This window comes from Brachyhypopomus gauderio, unplaced genomic scaffold (assembly GCF_052324685.1).
Source record: "Brachyhypopomus gauderio isolate BG-103 unplaced genomic scaffold, BGAUD_0.2 sc73, whole genome shotgun sequence".
Classification (NCBI taxonomy): Eukaryota; Metazoa; Chordata; class Actinopteri; order Gymnotiformes; family Hypopomidae; genus Brachyhypopomus; species Brachyhypopomus gauderio.
The window spans coordinates 1,105,129-1,130,906 of record NW_027506894.1 but is presented as its reverse complement, the minus strand read 5'-3'; the positions used below and the strand labels follow the sequence as shown (position 1 = coordinate 1,130,906).

Sequence of the window (25,778 nt, the reverse complement as noted above, 5' to 3'; positions counted from 1 at the left end):
CAGTGCTGAAAGGTTTAGTTGAGCTTGAACTCTTTTACCTTTAATGGAGAGGCGGATGCTGATGGACTGGTTGTTGTTGACTGTACACCTGTATGTTCCCTGGTCTTCCTCAGTCAGGTTAGAGAGGAGTAGAGAGAGATTTGCTGGATGGTTCTGGTGAGACATGTGGACTCTGTCTCTGTGGTGTCTGGTCCCGTTGGACACCTCTGTCCATGCAGACTCAGTACTGGAGATCAGATGCTCCCATTTGACACTGGCAGGTTTGATGTGGTGGTCAGTGCAGGAACAGGTCAGGAGAACAGACTCTCCGGGGTATTTGATCAGTTCTGCCCCTGGACTCTCTGACAGTGTGCAGCCTGCCAAACATGCATTATCTGTTTACTGGAGATTGAATTCATTTATGAAATACACAATTGTGCAGACGTCTTAGGCACCTTTAGATTTGTTATTTTAGTAACGGCATATTGAGCATAGATTCTTCATTTTTCAGTCTCTATTATTTACCATTGCTAAAGCACCAACTATTATGGTGGTCTAGGACTGAATCTGCTAACTCAATTTCTGATGCTTTTTTGTAATTTGAAAAATGTGTAATTTTGTACAACTACAAGGTGAAGTAGCTGTAGTCTCTCACTGTACTCCTACAAGGTTTAGTAGCTGTAATCTCTCACTGTACACCTACAAGGTGTAGTAGCTGTAATCTCTCACTGTACACCTACAAGGTGTAGTAGCTGTAGTCTCTCACTGTACACCTACAAGGTTTAGTAGCTGAAATTTCTCACTGTACACCTGCAATGTGAAGTAGCTGTAGTCTCTCACTGTACACCTACAAGGTGTAGTAGCTATAGTCTCTCACTATACACCTACAAGGTATAGTAGCTGTAGTATCTCATTGTACCCCTACAAGGTGTAGTAGCTACATCTGTTGGATTTACATAATGCACAGGACCCTCCCCCTTTACATTTAGCCAGTGTTAAGCTTTACGTAAATAAATGATGTTCGAAGTCACATGACCTAATATTAAAGGACATACTATCTTTCATTTCAAGTCATTTATATTAATCTGATAATCACACTTTATATCAGCTGTTAGCAGGTGAAGTAGGTGTTGTACCCCTCTGAGCTCATAAAGAAATTGGGATACGTGAAGAGAGACATTTCAGTGTACCGGACACACATGTACATGTATGACCAGATAAACACATCCCATCCTGCCTAGATCTGAATCTTCTTCTAGATCTTCTATAACAGGAGCTCCACCAGGAACAAGTCACAGTCAAATGCTCTACCCTAACAACCAACTTGAGCTGGGTGTAGTTGACTCTGTCTCTAGTGTGAGGTCTTGTGTTGGGTGTAGCTGACTCTGTCTCTAGTGTGAGGTGTTGTGCTGGGTGTAGCTGGTCTCTAATGTGAGGTCTTGTGCTGGGTGTAGTTGGTCTCTATTGTGAGGTCTTGTACTGGGTGTAGTTGGTCTCTAATGTGAGGTCTTGCGCTGGATGTAGTTGGTCTCTAGTGTGAGGTCTTGTGGTGGGTGTAGTTGGTCTCTAATGTGAGGTCTTGTGAAGGGGCATTGATAATCAGTGTTCACACAGCACTGTTTCCTCAGTGTGTGTGATCTGAAGAATTCAGACGGTGATTAACAGCTGCTACACAGTCCAGATAGAGCACTGGCCCACACAAACACACACTGACACACACAAACACACACTGACACACATGAAGCCTCTTTATAAGTTTTTAACTAGAAGCAGGATGAAGGAGAACTTGATTCCCTGTGAGGAGTTGTCTCCAGTTCTCCAAGTGTACTTCATGGTTTCTCCATGTTACCTGTCTGTCATTATCCATGTGTAGTGGTCTCTGTGTACCATTTTACTTCCTGGTTTTGATCTTAGACTGGTTTTGGTATTAGACTGGTTTTGATCTCATACTGGGGTGAGTTTCCCAAAACGTTCTTAGCGCTAAGTACTTCTTAACCTCGTACGTAAGAACGAGGTTACGAAGTACTTAGCGCTAAGAACGTTTTGGGAAACTCACCCCTGGTTTTTAACTGTTTTGTTATGCTCCCTGGTTTTGTTCTTGTTCTGGTTTTGACCCTAGCCTGATTTAAATTACAATAAATGCTTCAGTTTTGCTTTACAGAAATGTCACAGACTCAAGATATTATTTCTTTGCTCATCCTCTCACTGTAAATTGTATAATATTGGCAGGGTAGGCCACTGTCACGTATGACCGTGCCCCCCTCCGTTAGCTGTCACTCCAAACTCCCTCGTGTCTGTGTTTCGTACCTGTTTACCCCGCCCCGCTCGTTCGTCTCTGTGACTACCTTGTTTGTTACCACGCCCCGTGTTATTACCGTCACCTGCCCCTCGTTAGATTCCTTGTATTTAAGCCCCTGAGTCTCCCTTGTCCTTTGTCTGGTATTTTGTTTGATTAGTTTGACTAAGTTCTTGTTCAGCGTTGTACCCGACCGTTTTGTGTCCCTGTCTTTTGATTCCTCGCCTGTTACTCGTGTTCCTCTGTTTTGTAATGCCTGTGTTTGCATGTTTTTCGGACTGCCCTCCTGTGATCGACCCTGCCTGGCTTTCTGACGATGAGTATGGTATTCCCTTTAATAAATCTCGCTCTTCTCAGCAATTGTGTCCGTCTTCTCGCTCCGGGGCGCGAGCCTCGTTACATAATACCAGACCACCCAAGGACACAGCGAGAGAGCGAGACTCTGGTGAGTTCAAACACTGTAATAAGATGTTGGCTGGATTAATCCGGTTCGACTCTCCGGTATTGCAGTACGCACGAACCAGAGACAGGAAATCCCCTTGCGCTGTGGGTACAGGGGAGTCTCGTCGCTGTAAGAAAAAAGCGAAGACAGTTCCAACGTCTGGCTTTGGCGACGAGCTCCCTGGTAAGCGCTATGTGTCTGCCCGACTCCAGCCTGTAGCGCGAGAGTCGGGCAGACGGAATGAATGTGCAGACGAGCGTTGGCTTGGCTCTCGGTTGGCTTTCAAAAGTCGTTGTGAGCTCCCGATACCTCCGACGAGGCGGAGTCACCAGGAAAGCCACCGAGAAGCAGTTGTGTCTGTATGTTCTTCCAGACGCGGACCGGGGAAGGAGGAAGACCACGCCCCCAGTTCAGAGCTCTGCCGCCACAGCGCATGAAATCGTCGTCCTCCCGGAAGCCGCTCCCCGAAGGCCCCCCAAGAATTTTTTGGGGGGGAGTACTGGCCACTCAACCCAGGAGTGGCCGGCTCGGACCCCCGGTGACGTCAGTATGGCGGTCACGCCCCCCGAGGACGTCAGTATGGCGAACACGCCCCCCGATGACGTCAGTATGGCGGACACGCCCTCCGATGACGTCAGTACGGCGGACACGCCCCCCGATGACGTCAGTGCGGCGGACATGCCCCCCGAGGACGTCAGTGCGGCGGACACGCCCCCCGATGACGTCAGTGCGGCGGACATGCCCCCCGAGGACGTCAGTGCGGCGACTCCGCCCCCCGAGGACGTCAGTGCGGCGACTCCGCCCCCCGATGACGTCAGTGCGGCGACTCCGCCCCCGATGACGTCAGTGCGGCGACTCCGCCCCCCGAGGACGTCAGTGCGGCGACTCCACCCCCCGAGGACATCAGTGCGGCGACTCCGCCCCCCGAGGACGTCAGTGCGGTGACTCCGCCCCCCGAGGACGTCAGTGCGGCGGTTCCGCCCCCTGAGGACGTCAGTGTGGCGGTTCCGCCCCCCGAGGACGTCAGCCCGGTGGTTCCGCCCCCCAAGGACGTCAGGTTCGGGCCTGTTCCTGTACCCGCGACCCGGAGGAGGTTGTCCATGCCAGCTCCTGTTCCCGCTGCCCGCCTGCCGGCTCCTGTTCCCGCTGCCCGCCTGCCGGCTCCTGTCCCCGCTGCCCGCCAGCGGACCCCGCCTGTTCCCGCTGCACGCCAGCGGACCCCGCCTGTTGCCCTTGGGACTGTGCTGCCCCCTGTTGGGCATGGACTTTGTGTTCCCCCTGCTCCGCCATGTGCCTCCTATGTTCCGTTGCCCGTGTTCCCCTTGCTCCCTGGTCCCATCCCTGGTTTTGTTTTGGTCCCTGTCCCCGTGGTTGTGTCTGTTCGTGTCCATGTTCCTGTTCCTGTGTCTGTTTCCCGTGGTGTCATCTCTGTCCCTGTCCCCATGTCTGTTCCCCAAGTTGTCACCCACCTTGTGCCAGTGCCTGTCTCCGTTGTTCATGGTGTCTTTGCCTCTGTGTTTGCCTCCGCCCTGTCCCCTGGCCCCGCTCCCGTGTCTGTTCCCGGTCCTGTCTCGTCTGGCCCTGCCCCTATTCCTCGCCCTGGCCCTGTCGGGTCTCATTGTGTCCCCTGTCCTGCCCAGTCCCTACCCGGCTCCTGGCCAGTCTCTGCCCCCCTGTCTCCAGTCCCTGCCATGCCCCTGGTCCCTTGTCCTGTGTCCCGTGGTCCCCTGCCCTGTCTGCCCTTGCGTGCCCCGGAGTGGCACGCCTTGAGGGGGAGTACTGTCACGTATGACCGTGCCCCCCTCCGTTAGCTGTCACTCCCTCGTGTCTGTGTTTCGTACCTGTTTACCCCGCCCCGCTCGTTCGTCTCTGTGATTACCTTGTTTGTTACCACGCCCCGTGTTATTACCGTCACCTGCCCCTCGTTAGATTCCTTGTATTTAAGCCCCTGAGTCTCCCTTGTCCTTTGTCTGGTATTTTGTTTGATTGGTTTGACTAAGTTCTTGTTCAGCGTTGTACCCGACCGTTTTGTGTCCCTGTCTTTTGATTCCTCGCCTGTTACTCGTGTTCCCCTGTTTTGTAATGCCCGTGTTTGCATGTTTTTCGGACTGCCCTCCTGTGATCGACCCTGCCTGGCTTTCTGACGATGAGTATGGTATTCCCTTTAATAAATCTCGCTCTTCTCAGCAATTGTGTCCGTCTTCTCGCTCCAGGGCGCGAGCCTCGTTACAGCCACTTCCACACACCCCACCTCCAGTACACTCCCTCCATCACAATCCCCCAGTTATTAGGTCATTATCACTTGTATCACTCCCTCCATCATAATCCCCCAGTTATTAGGTCATTATCACTTGTTTCACTCCCTCCATCACAATCCCCCAGTTATTAGGTCATTATCACTTGTATCACTCCCTCCATCACAATCCCCCAGTTATTAGGTCATTATCACTTGTTTCACATCACTGTCACCCACAGGTCCGTCCACACAGTGCTGTGTGTTCCATCTGCCCTTCACAGAGTGTCATGTGACTTTCAGAGACTTTACACGTTTAATCTGTGCTGTGTCTATAATGGACTTAGAGATTAAAATGGATTTGTCACAACCTGTGTCAGCTGCTTCTGTCACCCTGTTACATATATATTTGTGCAGCTGTAACAAAATATGTCAAAATTCATCAGTGTACCTTTAACAGTGAGACTGAAGTTCCTGTGTTGATTGTGATTAATCCAGCATGAATATAATCCACTATCCTCTTCAGTCAGGTCTGAGATCAGTAGAGATAGATTTCCTGGAGATTCCTCATTAAACCTCTGAACTCTGCCACTGTAGTGGGGACTGAGTTGAGTAGAGTGGAGATCTTCATGGTGTGGTGATCTCCACTTCACTCTCAACTCTCCACCCCACACTCCACTCCACCATCCACTCATATCAGTGCAGGAGCAGGACAGGAACACAGACTCTCCTGCAGATCTACTGACCTCAACATGCTGCTTATTCTCTGATAGACTGCAGCCTGGAGAGAGAGAGAGAGAGAGAGAGAGAGAGAGAGAGAGAGAGAGAGAGAGAGGAGAGAGTAAGAGGGGGGTAGAGAATGAGAGAGGAATAGAGAGAATTGGAGAGGGATAGAGAGAATGAGAGAGAGTGGGAGAAAGAATTTCTTTAAATGTCTCTCCTTAATTTTCAGCAATGCTTCATGCATTTACAAAAACATTGTATGTTGACAGATATTACAGTCATGTTTGTTTTGTTATTTCAGTCATGTATGTTCATATTTTAAACCTTTAGCATTTAACGTTTCCTTTTAATTTTTTTACATTACAACGAAGTTATCACATCACCCTCATTCTTAAGATCTTACACTGGCTACGTGTACAATTCAGGAGAGACTTCAAGGTGTTATTACTGGTCTATAAATCAGTAGGACCAGTGTGTCTAGTTATCACTGGTCTATAAATCAGTAGGACCAGTGTGTCTAGTTCAGGGGTTCTCAACTGGTCTCAGCCCGGGACCCACTTTTTCTCATTGTCATTAAGTCACGACCCATTAAAGAAAAAAAAGTTGTAGGTTGCCATACACCATGCACTTTATGTAATACAACTTGTTTGGTGGTCTTATGAAGGACCTTTTAAAAGCTATTGAAATTATTTCAAAAAACAGAGTATGTAGTGCTCTGGGGCCTTCACGACCGCCCCTTGCGTCCGTGTTAAGGTAATTTGTAGACGGTGCCTTAGACGTTGCAGTGGTGAAAGTTGCACATTTAAAATAACTTGTTGTCTGCTATTTAAAATACGTCTATTCCTGATGTAAACAAAGTTGTAGATGTTTGTCTTAGTTGCCAGAAATAAGAATTTTCATATTCTGGCACTTTTGCTAATACTGTCAAAGATATTGAAGAATGAATTAAGAATATGTGAACGTGAAACAAACTTTACTAGTATGCATACGAGTGACTTTTGATCCCATTAAAATTACCTTAAAACTATGTACAGTTATAAAGAAGTGTATCCTCTTTGGGTCCTTCCCCTGGGAAGATCAGATCACAACCTGGTTCATCTCCTGCCTGTGTACAAACCCTTCGTACACAGAGAGCCAGCTGTCACTCGCACAGTGAAGAAATGGACTACAGAGGCTGAAGAGGCTCTGAAGGACTGTTTTAGCACAATACTGTGGGAGGAACTGTGTGTTCCTCACTGGGACGACATTGAGGGCCTCACACACTGCATGACATGTCAACTTCTGTGTGGAAACACTGTACCCACCAGGAGTGTGCTGTGTTTCTCCAACAACATACCCTGGATTAACCCTGATATAAAGGCTCTCCTGAAGGAGAAGAAGAGGGTTTTTAGATCGGGTGACAAGGAGGAGATGAAGTCTGTGCAGAAGGAACTGAGGAGGAAGATCAGAGAGGGTAAAAACATCTACAGGAGGAAGATCAGAGAGGGTAAAACCATCTACAGGAGGAAGATCAGAGAGGGTAAAACCATCTACAGGAGGAAGATCAGAGAGGGTAAAACCATCTACAGGAGGAAGATCAGAGAGGGTAAAAACTACAGGAGGAAGATGGAGGACCAACTGCAGTAGAACAACGTTAGTGGAGTCTGGAATAGTCTCAACACTACTTCAGGTCACAAGAAGTCTGACTCACAGTGGAGTCTGGAATAGTCTCAACACTACTTCAGGTCACAAGAAGTCTGACTCACAGTGGAGTCTGGAATAGTCTCAACACTACTTCAGGTCACAAGAAGTCTGACTCACAGTGGAGTCTGGAATAGTCTCAACACTACTTCAGGTCACAAGAAGTCTGACTCACAGTGGAGTCTGGAATAGTCTCAACACTACTTCAGGTCACAAGAAGTCTGACTCACAGTGGAGTCTGGAATAGTCTCAACACTACTTCAGGTCACAAGAAGTCTGACTCACAGTGGAGTCTGGAATAGTCTCAACACTACTTCAGGTCACAAGAAGTCTGACTCACAGTGGGGGACCAGAAGTGGGTGAATGATCTCAATCTCTTCTTCAATAGGTTTGATCATTCTCCTGCTCCCCTCACTACACAAACACCACTGCTGGATTCTCCCTGTCTGGCACTACCAGCACGCTGCCCTCCCCCCACTCCCACACCCACCCTGCCCTCCCCCCACACCCACCCTGCCCTCCCCCCACTCCCACACCCACCCTGCCCCCCCCCCCACTCCCACACCCACCCTGCCCCCCCCCCACTCCCACACCCACCCTGCCCTCCCCCCACTCCCACACCCACCCCGCCCTCCCCCCACTCCCACACCCACCCTGCCCCCCCCCCCACTCCCACACCCACCCTGCCCTCCCCCCACTCCCACACCCACCCTGCCCCCCCCCACTCCCACACCCACCCTGCCCCCCCCACTCCCACACCCACCCTGCCCTCCCCCCACTCCCACACCCACCCTGCTCTCCCCCCACTCCCACACCCACCCTGCCCCCCCCCCCCACTCCCACACCCACCCTGCTCTCCCCCCACTCCCACACCCACCCTGCCCCCCCCCCCCACTCCCACACCCACCCTGCCCCCCCCCCCCCCCCCACACCCACCCTCCCCTCCCCCCACAACACAGCTGCTCTCTACAGGAAGGGCCAGAGCAGACTGTAGTGCACTCAATAGACTGTAGTTAATGTTTAACATTGCTACCACATGCAGAATAATGTGCAATCAATACGGCTATGTGCAATATCTCTAAATTCAAATTATATTTTTCAGTTTCATTATGTTTTGTAAACCTTTATACATATAGATTCAGTTTTAAATTTTTATCTTATATATTTTTTTAATACTTCCTTTCTCTGTTACTTCCTCTCCACTGCTGTTACATTGCAAATTTCCCCGTGGCGGGATGAATATAGGATTATCTTATCTTATCTTATCTTATCTTATCTTATCTTGTGTGTTATATTTTGTTGGCAGTTGTCATGATAGGCTGGTCCCAGAGCACAGGGGACACGCCCACTCCCAAACACACCTACACAAGGACACGCCCCCGCTCACAGTCTCTACCTACTTACACAGTTACACAAGGACACGCCCCCACTCACAGTCCCCACTTACTGACACACCTACATGAGGACACACCCCCACTCACAGTCTCCACCCACTGACACACCTACACAAGGACACACCCCCACTCACAGTCTCCACCCACTGACACACCTACACAAGGACACGCCCCCACTCACCACTCCCACCTACTGAGACACCTACACAAGGACACGCCCCGCTCAGTCCCCACCCGCTGACACAACGACACAAGGACATGCCCCCCACTCAGTCTCCACCCACTGACACACCTACACAAGGACACACCCCCACTCACAGTCCCCACCCACTGAGACACCTACACAAGGACACACCCCGCTCAGTCTCCACCCACTGACACACCTACACAAGGACACACCCCCACTCACAGTCTCCACCCACTGACACACCTCCCTATCATCTAACTCTCCTGTTTCTCATGTATCAGTCTATAAATGTCTACAGGTCCCTCCGTTCAGTGCTGTGAATCCTCCAGTCTGTCCTGAGAGAGCCAGTCTGCTGCACCCTGAACGTGTCTCCTTCTCTCCTCCAGCAGCCCAGTCTAGTGTCTGTTTAGCTCTGCGCTGGGAGCCCTTACTGTAGCGTCTAGCGTCTTCCTTTAGTTTGGTGATCTGTGTAGGTGCTTCTCTGTTGTTCTGGACATTAAAGACGTAACAGCTCCACTCTCTCCACCTGCTGCTCCTGCCTCCTCACTGCAGTGACCTTCCCAACATGATGGAGCTCCGTCCTAATGAGCTTCTTTCTTTTGTGTATGAACCACTTTGAGACTCCAGTGTGTATGAAAGGTGCTGTAGAAATAAACTTGCCTTGACTTGCCTACATTGTCATTTTGTGTTTTTGTGCAGTTTGTTTTAATGTTCAGTTGACAAACAGAAAAACCTTTCCAGCATGTGTCCTTAGACTCTTGATCACTAACATAAACCATCTGAACACTTTCAAACTGCCTCTACACACTGCTGGAACTGAGATTTGAGTGACTCACCTCTAACGACTAGGTTGATATATGTAGACTCTCCACAGTAGTAATGTCCTGTGTCTTCTTCACTGAGGTTTGAGATGAGCAGAGAGAAGTTACTGGAGGGTGTTTGATCAAATATGGAGACTCTGCCCCTGTAGCGTCCTGTCTCATTAGACACCACAGTGTGATCTGAAGGCTGAAGTGAAGATCCAACGGTCCATTTGATGATGTCACGGTTGTCTGGACAACGGCAGGACAGCAGTACAGACTCTCCTGGAGAACGACTGACAAAGAATTCTTGAGAATACATCCTGGTGCAGCCTGCAGAAGACACAGTGCAATAAAACCATCATCACCTTCTACCTGCAGTGTACCACACATTAATTACTTCATTCAGTGATCTCTAAATTCTGTGAGTGGAGGAGGAACTGATCCTGGAACAGACTGTACCAGACAAGACAAGAACACAGAGCAGAATGAAGAACATGGAGTCTGGTCTGTTAGGGACACAGTCTGGTCTGTTAGGGACACAGTCTGGTCTGTTAGAGACACAGTCTGGTCTGTTAGGGACACAGTCTGGTCTGTTGGGTACACAGTCTGGTCTGTTGGGGACACAGTCTGGTCTGTTAGGGACACAGTCTGGTCTGTTGGGGACACAGTCTGGTCTGTTAGGGACACAGTCTGATCTGTTAGTGACAGTCTGGTCTGTTATGGACACAGTCGATGTATCAAAAACTATCAGGAAGTAACGAACTGGCGGAAAGTGCGTAAAAGAATGATGGGGGTGTGTGGAGATCAGACGTCTCTCACGATGTGAAGACAAACAGACACCACAACAACATCCAGCAAGGACAGTGTGTCCCAGTGAAGAACTTTGTGAAGGTTTGTAATGAACAAGGAGAGCTGAGAAGATCCACTGTGTGGAGGAGGATGACCAGGATGAATCTTCAGATGATCATGAGATCAGTTTAACACATGAGACAAGAGGAGGAATGAACACACACAAACACACACACACACACACACACAAACACACAGAACACACACACACACACAGAACACACACACACAAACACACACACACACACAGAACAGAGACACTACAACACACGTTCACATAGTGGACACACACACACACACACACACACACACACACACACACACACACACACACACAGAACAGAGACACCACAACGCACATTCACATAGTGGACACACATACACACACACACACACACACACACACACACAGAACAGAGACACTACAACACACGTTCACATAGTGGACACATACACACACACACAGAACACAGACACCACAACACACGTTCACATAGTGGACACACACAGATCAGAGACACCACAACACACATTCACATAGTGGACACACACACACACACACACACACACACACACACACACACACACACACACACACACACACAGAGAGAACAGAGACACCACAACACACGTTCACATAGTGGTGTAAATACATACAGATGTTCATCAGAGTATCACAGAGATGAACACATCACCATGACAACCTTCCTGCTGCAAGAAATAATGTAGAGAGAACAGTGTGAGGAGAACCTGCACACACTAAATACCCCACACACAACACAGGGTTGTGGGTGTGGCCATGAACCACACCCACTCTGTACCTGGAGCACTGGCTCCGCCTCCTTGATATTCCTCATATCAAATCTCTTGTGTTATCTAATGTTTCTATAAACATTCTCTTAATGTCTTTTGTAAGATGAGAAGAACCTCATAGACCCGACTAGATACATGTTCAAATACACAAATACACACATACATACATACACATATACATACATACACACACATACACACACATACATACTCACTCAGAAAGAGAGAGGAAGACCTACCAAAAACAAACACTAGTAACTAAACCCAGAGGACAGGTCAATATCAAACACTAGTAACTAAACCCAGAGGACAGGTCAATATCAAACACTAGTAACTAAACCCAGAGGACAGGTCAATATCAAACACTAGTAACTAAACCCAGGCGCTGGGGTTGTCTCCATGTCCTCTATTGTACACACAGCAGTGCTACACACACACAGCATGTAGACACACACAGATACACATGTAGAACTCACCTGCAGTCACCTGTAGTCCACAGTAGAGGAGAAACACACACACCAGCATCTTTAATCAAGAGACTCAAACAGGTGTGGAGCTCTGGAAACACACTACTTCCTAGTTCTCTCTCTCTCTCTCTCTCTCTCTCTCTCTCTCTCTCTCTCCCTCCCTCTCTCTCCTTCTTTTGGTCTGTATGTCTCTCATGTCTAGCAGTTCCACTTTGATAGTGTAAGATGTGTAACTGGCATTTATAATCCTTCATAACACCACATCTTTCTACATTTATAATTCTTCATAACACTTCCACTTTATTGTTCATAATATTTGGTAACAGATTTAAAAAGTGGATTTTGTTCATCAGGACACATTTTCTTGCATTCTTATTTATTTCCACTATATTTTGATATATGTTTTTGAGTAATTATTATTTTGTTGACGTTCATGTCACGATGCCAGACCTTGTGCCCTACAGTAAAACCGTGTTTATGTTAATGTACATTATTTATGCTGCTGAAAGCCTTTGTTGAGTGCTGGCTCCATCTAGTGGTTAATTAAGTGATTGACAGTAGTTCTGAGTGGAGACCTTGGAGTCAGAATCAGAGTTGACTGTGGAGTCTGAGTTGACTGTTTTGGTCTTTGAGTGTCAACAGCTGTACTAAATGTAGGGAACCTGTGTAAGGTAGGAACACAGATTTAAAAGACAGAAATGGTTCTGGTCTTGACCTCAAGATGGCGGCCCCTTGTTTGGCTGCGGTTGCGTGGGCTCGGACAGAAACACACCCTTTAATCAGAATATTCCACACGGGATTTCAGAATCAGCCAAAATAAAATGTGTATATATTGGTGTATGATCGTCAACGATTGTGGAATTTACACACTTTCAGCGACTTTGGCTTCGTAACCTTGATAGCACAGGAACGGTTGCGTAGCTTCGGAGTGCTACGGAAAGACCCAGAGGCCCACGGAGTCTTGGACTCGTCCAGCGACATGAGCCGACAGAGATGCAGGCGGAGGCAGTGTGTCCGTAAGCAGAAGTGCCGCTGTCGCGTGGGACTAACAGCTAAGCTAAAAACAAACTCTTACAGATCGCCACTTCCATCTGTCTTTCTCTCCAACGTTCGCTCCATGGAGAACAAATTGGATTTTCTACAGCTGGGTCTAACAAATGGAGAGATGAGGAACTGCTGCACAATAATTCTGACAGAGACATGGATTAATTCATCAGTCTTGGACAACGCTGTTAGCATTGAGGGGCTAACTACATTCCATGCTTATAAGAGCTGCACTCTCAGCGTTAAATCCCGAGGCGGAGGTTTGTGTATCTACATAAATGATAACTGGCTCAGGAACACTAAGTCTACCCCAAGCCATTGTTCAACAAACATTGAGTTCATGACTGTAATCTGCAGGCCATTCTATCTGCCCAGAGAGATTAACCTAGTTTCCATCACTGCTGTTTACGTGCCTCCTGATGCAAATACCAAGGAAGCTATGAGTGTTCTCTACCGAACCATCAGTGAGCTGCAGTCAGCCCACCCTGAAGGCTTTTTCATTGTTGCTGGGGATTTCAACCAGGCTAATATGAAGACAAACTTCCACCAGCATTTGGACTGTGCAACCAGAGGTATGAACACACTAGATCTGGCTTATACCAACCTGAAGAATGCATTCAAAGCAGCTCCCGTCCCCACCTTGGCTCCTCAGACCATTCATCTCATCATAATTCCTGCGTATAAGCCCCTGCGGATCAGAGGAAAAACCTACTGTGAGGCAGGTGAGGGTGTGGCCTGAGGGGGCTATGGAGGCACTACAGGACTGTTTTGAACACACTGAGTGGGATATGTTCAAGGAAGCTGCCACTTACAGTGGCCACATCAGCTTGGATGAGTACGCCATGACTGTGTCGGCCTACATAAACAAATGCATGGAAGACGTCAGTACCACAAAGACCATCACCACCCGTGCCAACCAAAAACCATGGATGACCAATGAAGTACGCAGAATGTTGAAAGCTAAGAACTCAGCCTTTAAGTCCAGTGACGAAGAGGCACTGAGATCAGTGAGGGCAAACCTAAACAGTGCTAACAGATTAGCAAGGCATGCTCACAGGAAAAAATCCAGGACCTCTTTCAAAACTCCACTAACACCAAAGTCATGTGACACGGCATACGGACCATTACAAATTACAAGGTAGCCCTCTTCATGACGATGTGGACTTTTAAAATATTCTAAACACCTTCTTTGAGATTTGAGGCACTAAATATGCTAAATACCCCTGCAGTAAGAGCCATTCCCCATGAGGATGAAGACATGCTCTGCCTCGAACTTGATGATGTATGAAGGACTCTGAGGAGAGTCAACACAGGAAGACCCCCGGCCCTGATAACATACCAGGTTGGGTGCTCAGGGAATGTAGACCAGTTGACGTATGTAATAACTGAATTTTTCAACACCTCACTGGATCTAGCCAAGGTCCCTGCATGTTTCAAGTCCGCTGTTATCATTCCAGTGCCAAAAAACCCCCAGATCTCATCCCTAAATGACTACCTGCCTGTTACACTAACTCCAATCATGATGAACTGCTTTGAGAGGCTGATCAAGAAGCACATCACCTCCAGATTACCCACCACCTTTGACCCCTTCCAGTTTGCCTACAGGCCAAACCGCTCCACGGAGGAGGCCATCTCCTCTGCTTTTCTGCTGAGCCTTGCACATCTGGAGGAGGAGAACACTTATGTGCGGATGCTGTTCCTAGACTTCAGTTCGGCGTTTAACACCATAATTCCGCAACATCTGGTCAACAAACTGAAATCTCTGGGCTTCAACACTCCCCTGAGGAACTGGCTGCTAGACTTCCTCACTGAACGACCACAGTCAGTAAGGGTTGGTCAGAACATGTCTGGTGTCATCACCCTCAGCACAGGATCCCCTCAAGGATGCGTACTGAGCCCCCTACTGTTCACCTTGTTGACGCACGACTGTGTCCCTAGGTCTGACACTAACCACATCGTGAAGTTCATGGACGACACTACAGTAGGGGGCCTCATTAAGGAAGTGGAAGTGGTCAGCAGTGTTAAGTTCCTGGGGGTGCACATAACAGACAACCTCACCTGGTCTGCCAACACCACGTCTATAGTTAAGAGAGCACAGCTGCATCTGCACTTCCTACGCAGACTGAGGAGGGCCCACCTGCCCCCACCAGCCTTATCACATTCTACAGAAGCACCATAGAGATCATTCTGACCAGCTGCATCTCTGTGTGGTGTGGAGGCTGCAGTGCCACTGACTGGAAGAATGTGAGGAGAGTGGTGAGGACAGCGGAGAAGATCATCGGGTCTTCTCTTCAACCTATCCAGGACCTCGCACCAGTGCGCTGCATATCACGAGCACTCAACATCATCGGTGAGCCCTCACATCCTCCCTGTGAACTGTTCACGCTGCTGGTAAAAGATTCAGGAGAATTCGATGCAGGACCTCCAAGGACCTCCAAGTTCTGCAACAGCTTTTTCCCTCAAGCCATTAGACTGTTAAACTCGACACCCTGGACGAGGGCAGGAAATGGCTGAGCTACATGCCATCTGTGCACTACTGCCGGACTACCTGATAACACTGTGTCACTTTACTGATATTTATTTGTGCTGCTATTCTATTTTATTTGTAGATATGTATAGATATATATGCAGATATACATTATATATCTATCCCACATACCCATATTTAATTATCCCTGCTGCTACACTTCTACATCTCTATATTTTTACACATTATTACATATTTTGGTTAATCCTGTAATGCCATGTCACATTCTTGTAATCTTATCTTAAACCTGGGTTACTGAAAAATCTGTTGATATATTTTTATATATAAAATTCTGTTGTACACTGTGTGAGATGCAACGAAATTTCGTTCTGCGTACACCCGTGTACAATGAATGGCAATAAAGATTGTCTGAGTCTAAGTCACAAATTCACACACAAACAGGTCAAGGTCTTTATGAGCCCTTGTTCACATAATGGAGCAGCAACCACATTTCTCCTAGTGAGGAACAAACACAAATAAATGTTTGAACAGCAGGGGGCGGTGTTTCCTCCGGTCATTCTTATTAACACTGACTCTTTAACAACATGGAGGCTTGTGTTACTGTAGAATACTCTTTACATTTTAACTTCTCTAAATGTTTAATAAATTCAGTTCCACAGCAAACATAAATCTTCATGTTTCACCACCACAGAAATAGAAGTAAAGCAATAGTTTTAACAGCATCAATCATAACAATAAAGATTTTACAATACTCGTTTATTTAAGTCACTTTACAATTTTTCTCAGTTGATTTAAAACATTGGCATCACAACAAGTCCAATTCTCAAAACAGAGGATACCTGCAAACTTCGCTCAAAACACTTTGTTTTTGCCCCCAAAACAAATATTTAGGTCAATGAACTTGTCAGTGCCATGAATAATTAGGAGCCTGCAGTTCCTGCACAAATCTCCAATCAACTGTCTGAGGGCGTTGTCTGACCTTCTTGACAGGAAAATAAGAGTTCTGACTGGAGAGTTTGGACATGGCTCTATTTGTGAATGTTCGCATACCGAACGTTATTCTCTAGCCTGTTTTCCTGTGTATTGAATTCTGCCTGTGATTCTCTGACCTTTGACCTGTGATTCTGACCTTTGACCTGTGAATCTCTGTGAATCTGACCTTTCCTTTTGTCTTGTTCTTTTTGCACCTTTGTTTTTGGATCTCTGGATATTTTTACACTTTTTGTCTGTTTTTTTTATTCCAGCTTTCTGCCTCATTATAATAAACCCGCATGTGGATCCCAATATGTCTCGTGATTCTGACCAGTTACAGGCATCAACAACAGAACCCAGATGCACTTAAACACTGATAATTCACTATTGTACAAGGTGACAGGACCTTCAGGCTCTTCACAATTACTCAATTGGCTCATTTTCCCCAACCAACAGCTACACTCTGCCATGTCTCAACAGGTTTTAATAAGGAGACATAGGGAGGAATGTTAGTAAACTGAAAGCAAAATATTTGGCACTCACAACGTACAGATAGGAGTGGCATGTAGCTGCAACAGAACCGTTACCATCTGCAATGTTTGCAAACGTCCTGTATGTGGCAAATGCATGGCTAACATTTGCTTGGCATGCAAAGATAAGAATGGCTGATGTCAAAGACAAGCACAAACTTGCTAATCTGTGATTGAAATGCTTGTAGTAGTACCCAACGTTAATAACCATACTGTGCATGCTATATTTTTAAACTGCATCAATAGATGCATATCACTGTTTTTGTTATAGACTGCTGCATCTTGCTATGTGCTTGCAGCCGGTCGTCTCTTTTGGTACAGGGTTGCGTTCCTCAGTGTCTCGTCACCACATTCTCTTTCTCGCTCTCTGTTTGTTCAACTGCTCTCACTCCTGCGCTGCTCTCTGGCCTATTTCAAGTTTTTCTTCGCTGTTTTGGAAAGGGTTTTTAATTTGCACTTTTCTCGCTTTAGAGAACCAACTACTTCCAGCTACAACGAGGTATACAGTATCACTCCAGGTCTGCCCAGATCCACAGTCTTACTTGGTTGTGTCCATCCACGGCCTGCACTGAAGGCCAGGCATCCTCTTGATGAAGACTCCTTTGGGCGCTTTTGGAAGAAAAGTCCTGCTGGATCACGTTGCTCCATTCAGGGGAAGTTGTGGTGGCCGGTCAGTCGGTGGCCCCTTGACGATCAGTTGTGTGAGGATTTGCAGTCGACTTTAAGATGAATTCGTGGAGGTCTGGCCGTCACCCGAATGTTCAAAACAGTTCTTGATTTCGGATGGCTAGCTGAAGCGGTTGAGTATTAAAATCTTCGCCAAAGAAATAAACTAGCAAACTAATTTCTTCTTGCAATGGTGGTTTGTTGCATGGGGCCCTAGTGCAAAACTAATCCCACTTTGTCCTTGATCAGCCACCATCATCCCAGTCTCTAAAAAATCACCCAAAACCCGCCTCAATGACTTTTCCGCCTGGTAGTACTCACACCAATCATCACAATTGCATCACAAAAACATGTGATTCTCTGACCTTTGACCTGTGATTCTCTGACCTTGTCTTTTGCCTTGTTCTTTTTGTACTTTTGTTTTTGGAACTCTGGATTTTTTTCGACTGCAGCTCTGCCTATAACAAACAACAACAATTACACTCTGTGTAACGTACAGCTCGCCATAGAGCTAGGAGGCGGACACAAACCCTGAGGAGAGCGAGATTTAATGAAGGGAATTCCAAACTCGTTGTCAAACAGAAAGGCATAGGTCAGATTACCCAAGGAGTCAGGACATGAAACACGGAGTGACATACTGAACAAACAGGGCAGAGTAACACAGAACAGGCGAGAGTAAAACAAGCGGACGGAACAAAACAACAGAGTTCGCAAATGACAAAATAGCCGTGATCACACTAATCCACAAAACTACGGACAACGGCCTAGGGAAACACAGAGACTATAAATACATGGAACTAAACAAGACACACAGAGGGAAACAGAGGGAAACTATGGTTACAGACACGCAGGGAACAACACAGACACGAAGAGCAGGAACCCTACGTGACAGTTAGAGAGGGGGGCGTAGCCCTACGTGACACTGCCATGTCTCAACAGGTTTTACTAAGGAGACATGGGGAAGAATGTTAGAAACTTAAAGCAACACACTTGTCACAGGTTTATCATAAACATGCGCAGCAGATGTGATACTTTAGAGGGAATTGGTATTAGCATTGATTTACCTTTAACTGATACTAATAAGGAAGACTGTGGCCACACAGTTAACCAGATTTATTCAATATCCAACAAAATATAAAACAATAACACAACCATTGTACTATAACAATGATAATCCCAAATGGAAACAGAAATACCGACCGGTGCAGGTTACCGCACGGTGCAAAGGAAGAAGATGAGGATGAGGAAGAAGAAAAAGAGAAGAAAGAGGAAGAGTCCTGCACCCACAATCCTCTCCCTTTATACCCCCCAGCATCTCAAAGGAACAGTCACAAAAACCAGGTTAACCAATGGGAATCAGGATGTTGGTAAAGACAACAGAGTACATTTGCCTACAGAGTGCATTTCCACACAGGACTGACACCTTTGGGGTGAGGTCTACAAACCTTTTCATGGAGTGATGGAACTCTTACCCTGTTAGCATCACCTTTCCCAGTACACAACAAGCTGCAAAATGAGACTAAACATGCCACACAAACACACTGATATAACTAAAATACAAATGGTCAGTTTTATCACATTGCTATGGGAACCTCTTGAGGTAAACCACCATTTGTTGCCCCCCATGGTTTTATGGAGGAACACCAGATCCTGTATCCCCCACAGGAACATCCACCACTCCTACACACTACTGTGTTTGTGATGGTGTTTTATACATGTTCTGTGATAAACTACCATGTTTACAAACTGGAATAAACAGATGGCTCTTCAGAATAATCCTGGAATGAGACAAACACACACATACAAACACACACACACACACACACACACACACACACACACACACACACACACCCCAATGTTTTTGTTCACATTCTTTGCACATTGTAGTACACCAGTTAAATTACATGAACAAGTGTTTTGCAGAGATATACCATGTGAATCTTAGCTGTAGTTTGCAATGGTGTAGAGTGACTTTGTGAAGTATAAGATATCAGGTTAATGTTCTCACCTGTCAGGTTAATGTGCTCACCTGTCAGGTTAATGGGCTCACCTGTCAGGTTAATGTGCTCACCTGTCAGGTTAATGTGCTCACCTGTCTGAGGGCTCGTTCTCTCTTCTTTGCATGGCTCAGGGTTGAGTAGGTGAGCTCACACTACAAGAGAACAAACACACTGGTGGATTTCATGTGGTCGATGTTCATCCCTGGACTGATTCTCAAGGACACCACATACCTTCTCTCCTGCTGATGGACGCTTCCTGTCAAAGACGGTGTCTGAATATACAGTACCACGGTCTCCTCAACCTGGAGAGACATGATTAACCCCCACGTTACTGTCTGAATATATCACACTCTCCTCAACCTGGAGAGACATGATTAACCCCCACGTTACTGTCTGCTTGGATATACGGTTTCTGTCTCTCTCTCTATCTTTCTCACTGACACACACACACACACACACACACACACACCTGTATTTGCAATCTTTCTTCTTTTGTACCATGAACGAGGGACACACACACACACACACACACACACACACACACACACATATTCTGGAGCTGTTTTACCTCGTTGTGTTTGCTTTCTCCTCTCTTCTCTTGACTGTTTTGTTTTCTTCCTGAGTAATGAGAATATGAGCATCTGTCACTCACACACATGCTGGGACGTTGTTTACATCATCACACATGACCCCTGACCTGTTGTACTGGATATAAGTGTGAAGATGAAACACTACACACACACCACTCAGGAATTCTGCTGATGTCAACATCTTGGTTCAGTTTCCTACTCACACCAAGACCACAGTGGTGCTGCAGTGTGTATGTCACAGTGGGGAACGGTCAGGGCCCTCTACTCCCTCTCAGAGGGCCTAAAATATTCTTAAAACATTATATATATAATTATCCAATTTTATTTTATCCACTTACAGTTTTACAATCGACATCTAAACAATTACAAAAATATAAGCAAATAAAATATTCAACCGTGTCTATTCAATCTGTGTTGGAAGGTGAGGGGTTAAGTGGAAGCCTGTGAGCCTGTGTCTCCCCCTAATCAGGACTGTGATGCCCGCTGTTCGTTTACAGAGGGCCTGGCAGTTATAATTCAGCGCAATACCCGTTTCAAATGACAGCAAAATTGACCAATCATATCTTCCCTCTTAGTGGGCGGGCTTAACTGTATGATAATTTCCGCCCGCTGTGGCGACGCTAGCTGTCGTTAGCCTACCGCCGCTAGCTAGTTTCGATTCGGCCCTTTGACGTCCTCATTTACATATTCCGCTTGCGAGAACCACGGAGCTGTGAAACATTATTTTGTTTGGAAACTTATTTTGCTTAACAAGTTATCTAGTACAAATGATATTTGAACGCACTACATGCGTTTCTAAAGTTATACTGTCGTCTCGGTTTTTTCTTTATTCTTTAGTGCAGTTTATTAGGAGAGGAAAAAAAAATTCGGGGGGGGGGGTATAGCGGGCCCAGGTTTAATGGTCAGGGTTCGCTACTGATCTACATAGTGTCACCTACACCTACAACATCTAATAGTCCCACACTGTTCACCCTGTTCACTGTCACTATGTCACACTATGTGTTTATTCATACCTTTCACACATGTGCAGTAAGCTCCAGCAACCACTAGCAACACTAGCAGCACTAGCAGTATCACCAATGACATCAGCAGGATCTGATTGGTGGTTGGCTTCCACAGGACAGAACTCGTCTGGTGGTGATTGGTGGTTGGTGATTGATGATCCCCCAGGTTCTTAACAGTTGGCTGCAGTTCTTAGGAGGAGAAACAGATTGTAAGAAAAAATGGTGTAAGACATTCTGAGTGTGTGTTAAAGAAGACTGGGTGTTTGTGTTAAGGTTTGGTTAACTGCTGTTAAGCTGCACTGTGAGATCCACAAGGATTTTTCACCACAATCGAAATTTGTCCTCCAATTTTACCCATCTGTGCAGTTAGAACACACATGCACACACACACACACACACACACACACACACACTAGTGATTACTAGGGGGCTGTGGATCACACGTGCCCAGAGCGGTGGGCAGCCCTAGCCCGGCGCCCGGGGAGCAGTTGGGGTTAGGTGACTTGCTCAATTCCCTCAGGCCTGGGAATCAAACACATAACCCTCATAACACATAACACATAACTGGTCACAAGACCAGTTCCCTACCACAGCACCATGACTGCCCCTAAAAAAGAACTTGTGAATGCACCCAGGCAGGGTGTATAGCTGGGTAAACTACATAAAATGCCTCATTTTGCCTGAACTGTCTGGAAATGTCATAGACACAAAATGTTATTTCCTAGTTTATCATCTCACTGTAAATTGCATTATATATTTGTGCAGCTATAAATAATGTCAAAATTCATCAGTGTACCTTTAACAGTGAGACTGAAGTTTCTGTGTTGATTGTGATTAATCCAGCATGAATATAATCCACTATCCTCTTCAGTCAGGTCTGAGATCAGTAGAGAGAGATTTCCTGGAGATTCCTCATTAAACATCTGAACTCTGCCACTGTAGTGGGGACTGAGTTGAGTAGAGTGGAGATCTTCATGGTGTGGTGATCTCCACTCCACTCTCAACTCTCCACTCCACCCGTCCTTCTTCTTCCACGCGTGGTCCTTCATATGAGTGCAGGAGCAGGACAGGAACACAGACTCTCCTACAGATCTACTGACCTCAACATGCTGCTTATTCTCTAACAGACTGCAGCCTGGAGAGAGATAGAGAGAGAGAGAGAGAGAGAGAGAGAGAGAGGGCGAGAGTGTGTAATAGAGAGGGAGGAAAGGGGGATAGTGAGAATGAGAGAGGGAGGGAGAGAGAATTTCTTTAAATGTCTCTCCTGAATTTCCAGCAATGCTCCATGCATTTACAAAAACATTGTATATTGACAGATATTACAGTCATGTATGTTATGTTAGTACAGTCATGTTGTTCATATTTTGAACCTTTAGTATTTAACATTTATTCTTTGTAACGATCTGCGCGGGGCAGAACAGGGAGGCGGACACAAGCGCTGAGGAGAGCGAGATTTATTAATGGAAATTCCAAAGGCAGAGTTGTAGTCACGGGCATGGGTCATAACGGGTTGGCAATCCTGACATGAAATGTACACAGGCATGAACACGGACAAAGAAAACAACAAGGCAGACTGACTACGGAAGGACAGGCAAAATACACGGGTGACTGGTAACACAAGGCGCAAACACGGCAGTACTCACGATGAACGAGATCAGACAACTCACAGGCATAAACAAAAAGACCGACAACTAGACCTGGGAGACACAGGGACTAATATACACAGGACTAAACTAGGGACAGGTGATGACAATGACACAGGGGCGTGGTAACAAACAAGGAATCCATCAAAACCAACGAGCAGGGCGGGACAAACAGGCAGGGAACACGGACATGAGGGAACCCAGAGTGACAGCTACGAGAGGGGGCGTTGCCCTACGTGACAGAACCCCCCCTCAAAGCGTGCCACTCCGGGGCACGCAAGGGCAGACAGGACAGGGACAGCGGACAGCGGACAGACCGGAGGGACAGGACCAGACAAATTAGGACGAGGGACCTGGGACACGGCATGACACGGGACACAGGGAGACCGGATAGGGCCAGGGCGAGGCACAGGAGCAGGGCTGGACAGGACAGGACAGGGGACAGACACTGGAGCGGGGCCAGGGGACAGGGCAGAGGTAAACACTGAGGCAAACACGGCCTGGACGACGGAGACTGGGACAGGAACGAAGTGGGTCACAATCTGGGGAACAGACACGGGAACCGGGACAGAGAGGACACCACCGGAACCAGACACAGGGACGGGCACAAGGACACGAACAGGCACACACACAGGGACTGGGACCAACACAAAACCAGGGACAGAACATGGGAGCAAGGGGAACATGGGCAAAGAGACAGGGGCACATGGCAGAGCAGGGGGCACAAAGAGTCCAGGCCCAATATAGGGCAGCACAGTCTCTCGGGACACAGGCGCGGCCGGGCGGCGGGCAGCGGGCACAGGCGCGGCCGGGCGGCGGGCAGCGGGAACAGGCAGGGTCCGCTGGCGGGCAGCGGGAACAGGCAGGGTCCGCTGGCGGGCAGCGGGAACAGGAGCCGGCAGACAGGCAGCGGGAACAGGAGCCGGCAGACAGGCAGCGGGAACAGGCAGGGTCCGCTGGCGGGCAGCGGGAACAGGCAGGGTCCGCTGGCGGGCAGCGGGAACAGGCAGGGTCCGCTGGCGGGCAGCGGGAACAGGCAGGGTCCGCTGGCGGGCAGCGGGAACAGGCAGGGTCCGCTGGCGGGCAGCGGGAACAGGAGCCGGCGTGGACGACCTCTCCTGGATCGCAGGGACAGGAACCGGCGTGGACGACCTCTCCTGGATCGCAGGGACAGGAACCGGCGTGGACGACCTCTCCTGGGTCGCAGGGACAGAAACCGGCGTGGACTGCTGATGGGCAGCGGGGACAGGAACCGGCACGGACTGCCTACGGGCTGCGGGGACAGGAACCGGCACGGACTGCCTACGGGCTGCGGGGACAGGAACCTGGGGTGAGGAGATGCGCTCGGGGGGCGTGTACGCCAAGCCGACGTCCTCGGGGGGCGTGTACGCCAAGCCGACGTCCTCGGGGGGCGGAGCCACCATACTGACGTCATCGGGGGGCGTGTCCGCCAAGCCGACGTCCTTGGGGGGCGGAGCCACCATACTGACGTCATCGGGGGGCGTGTCCGCCAAGCCGACGTGGCTTGTACTCCCCCCCAAAAAATACATGGGGGTGTCCTGTGGAGTAGCCGGCGGGATCAGCGGTGTTAGGTCCTCCTCCTCAGTGTCCGGGTTGAGCCTGGAAGAACACACAGACACAGAAGCCTCTCGGTTGCTCTCTCTGCGACGGCTCCGCCTCCTCTGAGGCGTCGGGAGCTCGCAGTGGCCACTGAGAGCAAACCGAGGGTTAAGCCAACGCTCGTCTGTGCGCTCATTCCGTCTGCCCGCTGCTTGCACCACAGGTTGCTCACGCCTGTGGTGTTCGCCAAGCCGGGCAGACACGTAGCGCTCAATAGGAGTCTCGACGCGAAAGCCAGTCGAAACCGAAAGTGACTGGGCTTTCGTTGGTGCGCGTCGAGACTTCCGTGTTCCCACAGCGCCAGGGGAATTTCTGTCTCTGGTTCGTTCACGCTGCGATATCGGAGAGTTGAACTGGACCGAACCAGCCAACATCTCATCACAGCGATTAAACTCACCAGAGTCTCGCTCCTTCGCTGTGTCCTTGTAGGGTCGGTCTTTATGTAACGATCTGCGCGGGGCAGAACAGGGAGGCGGACACAAGCGCTGAGGAGAGCGAGATTTATTAATGGAAATTCCAAAGGCAGAGTTGTAGTCACGGGCATGGGTCATAACGGGTTGGCAATCCTGACATGAAATGTACACAGGCATGAACACGGACAAAGAAAACAACAAGGCAGACTGACTACGGAAGGACAGGCAAAATACACGGGTGACTGGTAACACAAGGCGCAAACACGGCAGTACTCACGATGAACGAGATCAGACAACTCACAGGCATAAACAAAAAGACCGACAACTAGACCTGGGAGACACAGGGACTAATATACACAGGACTAAACTAGGGACAGGTGATGACAATGACACAGGGGCGTGGTAACAAACAAGGAATCCATCAAAACCAACGAGCAGGGCGGGACAAACAGGCAGGGAACACGGACATGAGGGAACCCAGAGTGACAGCTACGAGAGGGGGCGTTGCCCTACGTGACATTCTTTATGACTGAAGGAAATGAAATGCTTAAACTTGTAACGATACACTGACATACAATTAAATACTGTAAAGACACAATAACATTTGATTAATTGATTTGATCAGAGGACAGGTCAATCGTTTTTTTAATTTTTAACATGGCTTAGATGCTCAGAAGAGCTAGCTCGTAATCCAGGTGTACTAATCTCAGCACTTTGATCTCAGTTTTAGCAGTCATATTTAATCAGTAAATAAGCCTTTTATCATCTTAAGAACATCAATAAGATCAGAGATTCCTTATCGAAACAACATCTAGAAAAACTCATCCATGATTTTGTCTCTAGCAGGTTGATTACTGTAACAACCTCCTAACAGACTCCCAAAATGTAACGTATTGAACAGGCAGAGAGGGATCCAAATGCGGAAGAACACCGCTTTTA

The 25,778-nt window shown here is 47.9% G+C and overlaps 1 protein-coding gene and 1 long non-coding RNA gene across 3 annotated transcripts in view; both read right to left on the bottom strand.

The window, feature by feature from the left end:
- LOC143491268 (polymeric immunoglobulin receptor-like) overlaps positions 1 to 25,778 on the bottom strand; it is a 41,582-nt gene that overhangs the window by 11,177 nt on the left and 4,627 nt on the right. The window contains exons 3-8 of one of the 2 annotated variants that reach the window (XM_076990122.1): positions 21,960 to 22,298; positions 21,173 to 21,352; positions 20,138 to 20,187; positions 19,801 to 19,871; positions 19,662 to 19,721; positions 18,546 to 19,344 (exon numbers count right to left, since the gene is read on the bottom strand). In XM_076990122.1, coding sequence (XP_076846237.1) covers positions 19,697 to 19,721; positions 19,801 to 19,871; positions 20,138 to 20,187; positions 21,173 to 21,352; positions 21,960 to 22,298 — 665 coding nt within the window. In that variant the 3' untranslated portion in view covers positions 18,546 to 19,344; positions 19,662 to 19,696. Of the gene's footprint in view, positions 1 to 18,545; positions 19,345 to 19,661; positions 19,722 to 19,800; positions 19,872 to 20,137; positions 20,188 to 21,172; positions 21,353 to 21,959; positions 22,299 to 25,778 lie in introns of those variants that run through there. The other variant, XM_076990123.1, reaches the window with a different exon arrangement.
- On the bottom strand, positions 89 to 10,041 carry LOC143491275 (uncharacterized). The gene is made up of 3 exons (XR_013125168.1): positions 9,771 to 10,041; positions 5,402 to 5,731; positions 89 to 356 (listed from the first exon to the last, which is right to left on the bottom strand). It is a non-coding gene; the product is annotated as an uncharacterized LOC143491275 (long non-coding RNA).